Here is a 12,190-nt window from a genome sequence, read left to right on the forward strand (position 1 = left end):
TTAGATGTTTCAGGCGGGATAGAGGGGGATGTAAAAGGGGTGGCGGAGTTGCGCTACTGGTTAAGGAGAATATCACAGCTGTACTACGGGAGGACACCTCAGAGGGCAGCGAGGCGATATGGGTAGAGATCAGGAATAAGAAGGATGATGTCACAATGTTGGGTGTTTACTACAGGCCTCCCAACAGCCAGCGGGAGATAGAGGAGCAGATAGGTAGACAGATTTTGGAAAAGAGTAAAAACAACAGGGTTGTTGTGATGGAAGATTTCAACTTCCCTAATATTGACTGGGACTCACTTAGTGCTAGAGGCTTGGATGGGGCAGAGTTTGTAACGAGCATCCTGGAGGGCTTCTTAAAACAATATGTAGACAGTCCAACTCGGGAAGGGGCTGTACTTGACCTGGTGTTGGGGAATCAGCCTAGCCAGGTGATAGAAGTTTCAGTACGGGAGCATTTCAGGAACAGTGACCACAATTCAGTAAGTTTTAAAATGCTGGTGGACAAGGATAAGAGTGGTCCTCGGGTGAATGTGCTAAATTGGGGGAAGGCTAATTATAACAATATTAGGCGGGAACTGAAGAACCTAGATTGGGGGCGGATGTTTGAGGGTAAATCAACATCTGACATGTGGGAGGCTTTCAAGTGTCAGTTGAAAAGAATTCAGGACCGGCATGTTCCTGTGAGGAAGAAGGATAAATACGGCAAATTTCAGGAACTTTAGATAACGAGACATATTGTAGGCCTCGTCAAAAAGAAAAAGGAGGCATTTGTCAGGGCTAGAAGGCTGGCAACAGACGAAGATGGTGTGGAATATAAGTAAAGTAGGAAGGAACTTAAGCAAGGAGTGAGGAGGGCTAGAAGGGGTCACGAAAAGTCATTGGCAAATAGGGTTAAGGAAAATCCCTAGGCTTTTTACACGTACATAAAAAGCAAGAGGGTAGCCAGGGAAAGGGTTGGCCCACTGAAGGATAGGCAAGGGAATCTATGTGTGGAGCCAGAGGAAATGGGTGAGGTACTGAATGAATACTTTGCATCAGTATTCACCAAAGAGAAGGAATTGGTGGATGTTGAGTCTGGAGAAGGGTGTGTAGATAGCCTGGGTCACACTGAGATCCAAAAAGATGAGGTGTTGGGCATCTTGAAAAATATTAAGGTAGATAAGTCCCCAGGGCCTGATGGGATCTACCTCAGAATACTGAAAGAGGCTAGAGAGGAAATTGCTGAGGCCTTGACAAAAATCTTTGGATCCTCACTGTCTTCAGGTGATGTCCCAGAGGACTGGAGAATAGCCAATGTTGGTCCTTTGTTGAAGAAGGGTAGCAAAGATAATCCACGGAACTACAGACTGGTGAGCCTCACGTCAGTGGTAGGGAAATTACCGGAGAGAATTCTTCGAGACAGGATCTACTCCCATTTGGAAGCAAATGGACGTATTAGTGAGAGGCAGCACGGTTTTGTGAACGGGAGGTCGTGTCTCACTAACTTGATAAGAGTTTTTTGAAGAGGTCACAAAGATGATTGATGCAGGTTGGGCAGTGGATGTTGTCTATATGGATTTCAGTAAGGCCTTTGACAAGGTCCCTCATGGTAGACTGGTACAAAACGTGAAGTCACACGGGATCAGGGGTGAGCTGGCAAGGTGGATACAGAACTGGCTAGGTCATAGAAGGCAGAGAGTAGCAATGGAGGGTGCTTTTCTAATTGGAGGGCTGTGACTAGTGGTGTTCCGCAGGGATCAGTGCTGGGACCTTTGCTGTTCGTAGTATATATAAATGATTTGGAGGAAAATGTAACTGGTCTGATTAGTAAGTTTGCAGACGACACAAAGGTTGGTGGAATTGCGGATAGCGATGAGGACTGTCAGAGGATACAGCAGGATTTAGATCGTTTGGCGACTTGGGCGGAGAGATGGCAGATGATGTTTAATCCGGACAAATGTGAGGTAATGCATTTTGGAAGGTCTAATGCAGGTAGGGAATATACAGTGAATGGTAGAACTCTATTAAGAGTATTGAAAGTCAGAGATATCTAGGTGTACAGGCCACTGAAAGGGGCAACACAGGTGGAGAAGGTAGTCAAGAAGGCATACGGCATGCTTGCCTTCATTGGCCGGGGCATTGAGTATAAGAATTGGCAAGTCATGTTGCAGCTGTATAGAACCTTAGTTAGGCCACACTTGGGAGTATAGTGTTCAATTCTGGTTGCCACACTACCAGAAGGATGTGGATGATTTCGAGAGGGTGCAGAAGAGATTTACCAGGATGTTGCCTGGTATGGAGGGCATTAGCTACGAGGAGCGGTTGAATAAACTCGGTTTGTTCTCACTGGAATAACGGAGGTTGAGGGGGCAACCTGATAGAGGTCTACAAAATTATAAGGGACATAGACAGAGTGGATCGTCAGAGGCTTTTCCCCAGGGTAGAGGGGTCAAACACTAGAGGGCATAGGTTTAAGGTGCAAGGGGAAAGATTTAGAGTAGATGTACGAGGCAAGTTTTTTTACACAGAGGGTAGTGGGTGCCTGGAACTCGTTGCCGGAGGTGGTGGTGGAAGCAGGGACGATAGTGACATTTAAGGGGCATCTTGATAAATAGATGAATAGGATGGGAATAGAGGGATATGGACCCAGGAAGTGTAGAAGATTGTAGTTTAGTCAGGCAGCATGGTTGACACGGGCTTGGAGGGCCGAAGGGCCTGTTCCTGTACAGTACTTTTCTTTGAATCTTGTTTTCTCATCCTTACATACGCTTCCTTTTTCCACTTAACATAGAACATAGAACAGTACAGCACAGAACAGGCCCTTCGGCCCTCGATGTTGTGCCGAGCAATGATCACCCTACTCAAACCCACGTATCCACCCTATACCCGTAACCAAAACAAACCCCCCCCTAACTTTACTTTTTAGGACACTACGGGCAATTTAGCATGGCCAATCCACCTAACCCGTACATCTTTGGACTGTGGGAGGAAACTGGAGCACCCGGGAGGAAACCCACGCACACACGGGGAGGACGTGCAGACTCCGCACAGACAGTGACCCAGCCGGGAATCGAACCTGGGACCCTGGAGCTGTGAAGCATTTATGCTAACCACCATGCTACCGTGCTGCCCAGTTGACAAGACATTCAACCTCTTTTGTAAACTATGGTTTCCTCACACGGCTATTTCCTCCCTGCCTGACAGGGACATACCTATCAAGGACACACGGTACTTGTTCCTTGAACAACGTCCACTTTTCGTTTCTGCCTTTCCCTAACAGTTTCTGTTCCCATCTTATGCTCCCTAAGGGGAGTGGGGGAGGGGTATATGGAGGCAGTGGGGGAGGGGTATGATGCGGGGGTGGTGTATGAGGGGAGGGTGTGGGGAGGGCTATGAGGGGGAGGGGGTGATGAGGGAGTGGTATGAGGGGGCAGGGGTATGAGGGGGAAGTGGGGGAGGGGTATGAGGGGGGAGTGGTATGAGGGGGGAGTTGGGGAAGGGTATGAGGGGGAGTTGGGGAAGGGTATGAGGGGGAGGGGTGAGGGGTATGAGGGGGAGGGGTATGAGGGGGAGTGGGGAAGGGGTATGAGGGTGGTGGGGAGGGGTATGAGGGGGAGGTGTATGAGGGGGAGGGGTGTGAGGGTGGAGGGGGTGAGGGTGTGAGTGGTATGAGGGGGGAGTGGTATGAGGGGGAGGGGTATGAGGGGGAATGGGGGAGGGGTATGAGGGTGAGGGGGGAGTGGTATGAGGGGGGAGGGGTATGAGAGGAAGGGGTGAGTGGTATGAGGGGGAAGTGGGGGTGGGGTATGAGGGGGGAGTGGGGGAGGGGGTGAGGGGTATGAGGGGAGGGGTATGAGGGGGTGAGGGGTATGAGATGGGGAGGGGTATGAGAGTGAGGGGTATGAGGGTGAGGGGTATGAGGGGGAGGGGGTGAGGGTATGAGAGGGGAGTAGGGGAGGGGTATGAGGGGGGAGTGGGGGAGGGGTATGAGGGGGGAGGGGTATGAGGGGGAATGGTATGAGGGGGTGGTATGGGGGAGTGGAGTATGAGGGGGGAGTGGGGGATGGGGAGTAGTATGAGGGGGAGGGGTATGAGGGGGGAGTGGGGGAGGGGTATGAGGGGGGAATGGGGGAGGGGTATGAGGGGGGAGTGGCATGAGGGGAGGGGTATGAGGGGGTGAGGGGTATGAGGTGGGAAGGGGTATGAGATGGGGAGGGGTATGAGAGTGAGGGGTATGAGGGTGAGGGGTATGAGGGGGAGAGGGTATGAGAGGGGAGTAGGGGAGGGGTATGAGGGGGGAGTGGGGGAGGGGTATGAGGGGGAGTGGGGGAGGGGTATGAGGGGGAGTGGTAAGGGGGGAGTGGAGTATGAGGGGGGAGTGGGGGATGGGGAGTAGTATGAGGGGGTAGTGGGGGAGGGGTATGAGGGGGGAGTGGTATGAGGGGGAGGGGGGAGTGGGGGAGTGGTATGAGGGGGAGTGGTATGAGGGGGAGGGGGGAGTGGGGGAGGGGTATGAGGGGGGAGTGGGGGAGGGGTATGAGGGGGGAGGGGTATGAGGGGGGAGGGGGAGTGGGGAGGGGTATGAGGGGGAGGGGTATGAGGGGGGAGGCGTATGAGGGAGGAGTGGGGGAGGGGTAGAGGGGGAGTGGTATGAGGGGGGAGTAGTATGAGGGGGGAGTAGGGGAGGGGAATAAGGGGGGAGTGGGGTATGAGGGGGGAGTGGGGTATGAGGGGGGAGTGGGGTATGAGGGGGGAGTGTGGTATGAGGGGGGAGTGGGGTATGAGGGGGGAGTGGGGTATGAGGGGGGAGTGGGGTATGAGGGGGGAGTGGGGTATGAGGGGGGGAGTGGGGTATGAGGGGGGAGTGGGGTATGAGGGGGGAGTGGGGTATGAGGGGGGAGTGGGGTATGAGGGGGGAGTGGGGTATGAGGGGGGAGTGGGTATGAGGGGGGAGTGGGGTATGAGGGGGGAGTGGGGTATGAGGGGGGAGTGGGGTATGAGGGGGGAGTGGGGTATGAGGGGGGAGTGGGGTATGAGGGGGAGGGGGTATGAGGGGGAGGGGGTATGAGGGGGAGGGGGTATGAGGGGAGGGGTTATGAGGGGGGAGTGAGGTATGAGGGGGGAGTGAGGTATGAGGGGGGAGTGGGGTATGAGGGGGAGTGGGGTATGAGGAGGTGTAGGGGAGGGGAATGAGGGGTATGAGGGGGGAGTGGGGTATGAGGGGGGAGTGGGGTATGAGGGGGGAGTGGGGTATGAGGGGGAGTGGGGTATGAGGGGGGAGTGGGGTATGAGGGGGGAGTGGGGTATGAGGGGGTATGAGGGGGGAGTGGGGTATGAGGGGGGAGTGGGGTATGAGGGTGTATGAGGGGGGAGTGGGGTATGAGGGGGGAGTGGGGTATGAGGGGGTATGAGGGGGGAGTGGGTATGAGGGGGGAGTGGGGTATGAGGGGGAGTGGGGTATGAGGGGGGAGTGGGGTATGAGGGGGGAGTGGGGTATGAGGGGGTATGAGGGGGGAGTGGGGTATGAGGGGGGAGTGGGGTATGAGGGGGGAGTGGGGTATGAGGGGGGAGTGGGGTATGAGGGGGTATGAGGGGGGAGTGGGGTATGAGGGGGGAGTGGGGTATGAGGGGGGAGTGGGGTATGAGGGGTATGAGGGGGGGAGTGGGGTATGAGGGGGGAGTGGGGTATGAGGGGGTATGAGGGGGGAGTGGGGTATGAGGGGGGAGTGGGGTATGAGGGGGGAGTGGGGTATGAGGGGGGAGTGGGGTATGAGGGGGTATGAGGGGGGAGTGGGGTATGAGGGGGGAGTGGGGTATGAGGGGGGAGTGGGGTATGAGGGGGTATGAGGGGGGAGTGGGGTATGAGGGGGGAGTGGGGTATGAGGGGGGAGTGGGGTATGAGGGGGTATGAGGGGGGAGTGGGGTATGAGGGGGGAGTGGGGTATGAGGGGGTATGAGGGGGGAGTGGGGGGAGGGGGTGAGGAGGGTCACATGTTGTCGTGGGGATGGGGTGGAGAGTGTGTGGGATTGTCGGTGTGGATCCGCTCTTCCTCCTGTTTCATCTTGTTCCCTTCCCCCTTCACAGATGTTTCCAAAGAGGATGAGGCCCGTCCCCCACTGCGTCCTCCCCTTCGCGGCCCTGGTGATTGTGTCTTCCTGGTGGATGTTCTGTCCGCGGCAGCGGGATGATCGGGAAGCCTGCTCGCCCCCTCCTGCCTTTTTCCTGGCCATCCCGGATTTGAGGTGTGAGCCAGACCCCCCCTTCCTGCTGCTCCTGGTGACGTCGAGGCAGGAGGAGGGAGCGGCGCGCGCGGCCATCCGGGACACGTGGGGCGCCGAGCGGCGCACGCAGGCCGGGCGCATGCGCGCCCTCTTCCTGCTGGGTTACGCAGGCGCGTTCCAGCAGCAGATCCGGCGGGAGAGCCAAACGCACCGGGATATCATCCAGGGGAATTTCACTGATGTGTACTACAACCTAACGATAAAGGTGTTGATGGGGCTGGAGTGGGTTCACAGATTCTGCCCCGGGGTCAGGTTCGTGATGAAGACGGACTCCGACATGTTTGTCAACATCTTCTACTTGACGCACCTCCTGAAGGACAAGGTGGCCGCAGGTTTCTTCAGTGGGCAACTCATGCACGATATCCGGCCGGTCAAGGACAAGTCCAGCAAGTGGTATGTCAGCAAGGAGGAGTTTGCTTTGCCAACCTACCCACACTATTGCTCCGGGACCGGCTACGTCCTCTCAGGAGACCTGGCCGGGAAGATCTGGAACGTCTCCCGGAACGTCCCATTCCTCAAACTGGAGGACGCCTACGTGGGTCTCTGCCTGTCCCGGCTCGGCGTCTCCCCGGTCAGGATGGCCACCAAGCGGCTGTTCTTTACGCGCAAGGTCCCCTTCACAGTTTGCCGTTACCGCACCCTGGTCACATCACACAGGGTCAGCCCGTCCGAGCTGCGTGGCTTCTGGAAGAGGCTGGAAGGAGGGGGTAGGGAGTGCCCCCCGGAATCTCCCGCCCATTGATCCCCAGCGCTGGACAGAGAGGGGGGGGGGGGGAGCGGTGGCAGATCCCAGCTCCATCTCCACAATCCATAGAATTTACAGTGCAGAAGGAGGCCATTCGGCCCATCGAGTCTGCACCGGCTCTTGGAAAGAGCATCCTACCCAAGGTCAACACCTCCACCCTATTCCCATAACCCAGTAACCCCACCCAACACTAAGGCAAACTAAGGGCAATTTATCATGGCCAATCCACCTAACCTGCACATCTTTGGACTGAGAGAGGAAACCGGAGCACCCGGAGGAAACCCATGCACACACGGGGAGGATGTACAGACTCCGCACAGACAGTGACCCAAGCCGGAATCGAACCTGGGACCCTGGAGCTGTGAAGTGATTGTGCTATCCACAATGCTACCGTGCTGCCCAATCCGCCACATCTCCGAGGGCAGACTGGGAGAACATTGGCCAATTTTCTCTGAGGTTGATTATTTACTGACTCCATTCTCCCAAAGGTCACAAAACTGTAGAATTATTAAACGCCACACGAACCAAAACTGTCACCTCTTCAATTGAGCACTCCGAGGATTACGGATCCAATGTTTCAGTACAACCCACCCGTTTAATCCCGCCCCCCCCCAGCTCCATGTACTCTCTCCCCTATCACTGACTCTACACACCCACTTAATCCCCTCTCCTATCCCCTGTACACTCGCTCCCCTATCACTGACTCTACCCACACATTTAATCTCCTCTCCTATCCCCTGTACACTGGCTCCCCTATCACTGACTCTACCCACACATTTAATCTCCTCTCCTATCCCCTGTACCCTCTCCTCTGTCACTGACTCTACCCACACATTATTCCCCTCTCCTATCCCCTGTACACTCTCTTCCCCCATCACTGATTCTACCCACCCATTTAATCCCCTCTCACATCCCCCCTGTACACACTCCCCTCTCACTGACTCTACCCATCCTCTCCCACAGCTCCATGTACACTCTCTCCTATCACTGACTCTACCCACACATTTAATACCCTCCCATAGCACCATGTACACTCTCCCGTCACTGACTCTACACACCCATTTAATCCCCTCCTATCCCCTGTACACTCTCTTCGCTATCACTGACTCTACATGCCCATTTAATCCCCTCTCCAATCCCCTGTACACTCTCCTCTGTCACTCAACCCACATATTTAATCCTCTCTCACAGCTCATTTAATCCTCTTCCACAGCTCCATGTACACTCTCCCCTATCACTGACTCTACCCACACATTTAATTTCCTCTTGTATCTCCTGTACACTCTCCCCCATCACTGATTCTATCCACCTATCGCCAGTCTATTAACCAATTCGCGATCCGTGCCACTACGCCCGATCCCATGTGCTTTAATCTCTCATGAAGGACCTTACAAAAGTCTTCTGAAAGTCCAAATGTGCCACATTGAGTGGTTCTCCCTTATCTAGTCTATTAGTTACATCCACAAAAAAACTCAGTAGATTAATTAAGCATCATGCCTTTCATACACTCAAAGAATAATAAAGATCATTACAGCACAGGAACAGGCCCTTCCTCCTCTCACCTTGAACCTATGCCCCCCCCCCCCCCTGTAATTGAGTCTTCCACCCTGGGAAACAGCTTCTGACTATTCACCCTGTCTATACCTCAGAATTTTGTAGACCTCAATCAGGTCTCACCTCAGCCTCCATCTTTCCAACAAAAACAGTTCCAAGTTTATTCAACCTCTCCTCATAGCTAACACCCTCCAGACCAGGCAACATCCTGGTACACCTTCTTTGCACTCTCTCCAAAGCATCCACTTCCTTCTGGTAGTGTGGTGACCAGAACTGCATGCAATATTCCAAATGTGGCCTAAATAAAGTTTTATACAACTATAACATGACCTGCCAACTCTTGTACTCAAAGCTCCGGCCAATGAAGGCAAGGATGCCGTCTGCCTTCATGATCACCTTATCCACCTGTATTGCCACTTTCATGGAACTATAGACATGAAGCCCAGATCCCTCTGTATGTCAATGTGGATTCTGCAATTTACTGTATAATTCACACCTGAATTTGATCTTCCAAAATGCATCACCTTGCATTTAGAACATAGAACAGCACAGAACAGGCCCTTCGGCCCTCAATGTTGTGCCGAGCCATAATCACCCTACTCAAACCCACATATTCACCCTATACCCGTAACCCAACAACCCCCCCCTTAACCTTACATTTATTAGGACACTACGGGCAATTTAGCATGGCCAATCCACCTAACCCGCACATCTTTGGACTGTGGGAGGAAACCGGAGCACCCGGAGGAAACCCACGCACACAGGGGGAGGACGTGCAGACTCCACACAGACAGTGACCCAGCCGGGAATCGAACCTGGGACCCTGGAGCTGTGAAGCATTTATGCTAACCACCATGCTACCCTGCTGCCCCTGTCGGGATTTGTCGGGATTGAACTCCATCTACCATTTCTCTGCCCAACTCTCCAACCTATCTATATTCTGCTGTATTCACTGACAGTCCCCTTCACTATCTGCAACTCCACCTTAGTGTCATCTGCAGACTTGCTAATCAGACCATCTACATTTTTCTCCAGATCTTTTATATATATATATTACAAACAACAGTGGTCCCAGCACTGATCCCTGTGAAACACCACTAGTTACAGATCTCCATTCTGAAAAACTCCCTTCCACTGCTTCTGTCCCATTGTCAAGCCAGCTCTTTATCTATCTAGCTAGCACACCTCGAATCCCATGCAACTTTACCTTTTGTACCAGTCTGCCATGAGAGACCTTGTCAAACACCTTAAAATCCATGTAAAATTAATTAAGGTAGACAAGTCCCTTGGGCCAGATGTAGACAACATCCACAGCCTTTTCCATATCAATTAATTTTGTCACCTCCTCATAAAACTCTATCAAGTTTGTAAGACATGACCTTCCCTACACAAAACTATGTTGCATATCACTAACAAGTCCATTGACATCAGGCTCACTGACCAAAATTACCTGGATTATCCCTGCTTTCCTTCATAAACAAAGGGGTAACATTGGCTATTGTCCAGTCCTCTCGACTGTGGTCAAAGATGATGCAAAGATATCTGCTAAGGGCACAGCTATTTCCTCTCTTGCCTCCCACAGTAACCTCAGGCAGCAAGGTAGTGCAGTGGTTACACAGCTGCTTCACAGCTCCAGGGTCCCAGGTTCGATTCCCGGCTTGAGTCACTGCGGAGTCTGCACGTGTCTGTGTGGGTTTCCTCCCCCAGTCCAAAGATGTGCAAGTTAGGTGGATTGGCTATGCTAAATTACCCTTAGTGTCCAAAAAAAGGTTAGATGGGTTACTGGGGTAGGGTGCTCTTTCCAAGAGCCGGTGCAGAATTAATGGGCCAAATGGCCTCCTTCTGCACTGTAAATTCTATGATATCCCATCTGGCCCAAATCTGGGATTTGTCTACCTTAATTAATTTTAAGATGTCCAACACGTCCTCCTTCATTATGCTGACATGTCCTAGAGTATTCACACACACAACATCCATCATGTCCCTCTCCTTGGTGAATAATGATGCAAAGTACTCATTAAGGATATCACCCACTTCCCTCCTTCGTCCTTGAATAGGCCTACTCTTTCCCTAGCTACCCTCTTGCTCCTTATATATGTATAATAGGCCTTGCTTGCTTTGTCCAATCCCATTAATGCCTTCCAAATGTTCGGTTAACATGCCCTTTATAATAGACACTTTTTTCCACAGTAACTTCCTTACAGTGTTAATGTAAGCCTACCTGTGACAAAGATTATTATAAACTAAGAACTTTACCTTAAAAAAGCTGGGACTTTTGAGATTCTCAGGCTAAGACAGCACACACCTTCCAGATAGGGTCTGACCAAGTTCTCTCCAGCAGGCAGTATTTTTAGTTCAAGTTGCAAGTCTTGAAACTATATAGCTGTTTATGACTTAATCATGTGCTTATTTAATGAGTTAAATAAAGCTGTATTTAATTCAAGCTTGTTGAAAGGACTGATTTGTCTGTTTCGTCAGTTGACACCAGTAATATTCACTTGGTGTTTCCTACTTTCTCCTCTCTCCCCCCCCCCCCATATACAGGTTCCCCATCATGATTTTCTGAATCAAGAGTCTTCCTTATTGTATCGATTCCCTCCTTCATTAACACTACCCCGCCTCCTTTCCCATCCTTGGTAACACTGCAGCCATGTGTCTGTAATTGCAACTATATCATAACCGCTTGTATATTTACAGCGTTAATTCATCGAGTTTAGGAAATACTCTGCACATTAAGACACAAAGCCTTCAGACTTAAATGATGGAATTTATCTGGATGAGTGATTTCTTGCAGTCAGCCTGGAAACGATGGGCAGAATGGTCCACCTTTGGTTTAACTTTCATTGTACAATACCAATAAGACCATAAGACATAGGAGTGGAAGTAAGGCCATTCGGCCCATCGAGTCCACTCCACCATTCAATCATGTGGCAGGGGGATGGGAACCAATGCTGGAAGTTGGAAGGTAGTAAAACAGGGACAGAAACAAAAGGAAGTAAGGGGAAAAGTGCAAGGCAGAGAAGACATAGTCAGAAATCCATAAGGGCGACATTACAAGGTACGGTGACTGAGGGGAGCACAGTGAATAGGCCCAGTAATAACAAAAGGAATAAAACTGGAGATGTTAAGATTCAAAACAGAGGTAAAAAAACCAACATAAGTGTACTTTACCTGAATGCTCGTAGTATTCGGAATAAAGTAAATGAGTTGGTGGCACAAATCATCGTAAATGACTATGATTTAGTGGCCATTACTGAAACATGGTTAAAGGATGGTCACGACTGGGAGTTAAATATCCGAGGGTATCAAACTATTCGGAAGGACAGAGTGGATGGTAAGGGAGGTGGTGTTGCTCTGTTATTTAAGGATGACATCCGGGCAATAGTAAGGGATGACATCGGTGCTATGGAGGATAAGGTTGAATCCATTTGGGTGGAAATCAGGAATAGTAAGGCGAAAAAGTCACTGATAGGAGTAGTCCATCGGCCACCAAATAGTAACGAGATGGCGGGGCAGGCAATAAACAAAGAAATAACTGATGCATGTAGAAATGGTACAGCAGTTATCATGGGGGATTTTAATCTACATGTCGATTGGTTTAACCAGGTCGGTCAAGGCAACCGTGAGGAG

The 12,190-nt window shown here is 51.7% G+C and overlaps 1 protein-coding gene across 1 annotated transcript in view; it reads left to right on the forward strand.

Annotated features, from left to right (window-relative positions):
• Nucleotides 1–12,190, forward strand: part of nop2 (NOP2 nucleolar protein homolog (yeast)) — a 69,333-nt gene that overhangs the window by 19,032 nt on the left and 38,111 nt on the right. The window contains exon 2 of the mRNA XM_038774031.1: nucleotides 6,065–6,968. Coding sequence (XP_038629959.1) covers nucleotides 6,065–6,968 — 904 coding nt within the window. The remainder of the gene's footprint in view (nucleotides 1–6,064; nucleotides 6,969–12,190) is intronic.

This window comes from Scyliorhinus canicula, chromosome 16 (assembly GCF_902713615.1).
Source record: "Scyliorhinus canicula chromosome 16, sScyCan1.1, whole genome shotgun sequence".
Lineage (NCBI taxonomy): Eukaryota > Metazoa > Chordata > Chondrichthyes > Carcharhiniformes > Scyliorhinidae > Scyliorhinus > Scyliorhinus canicula.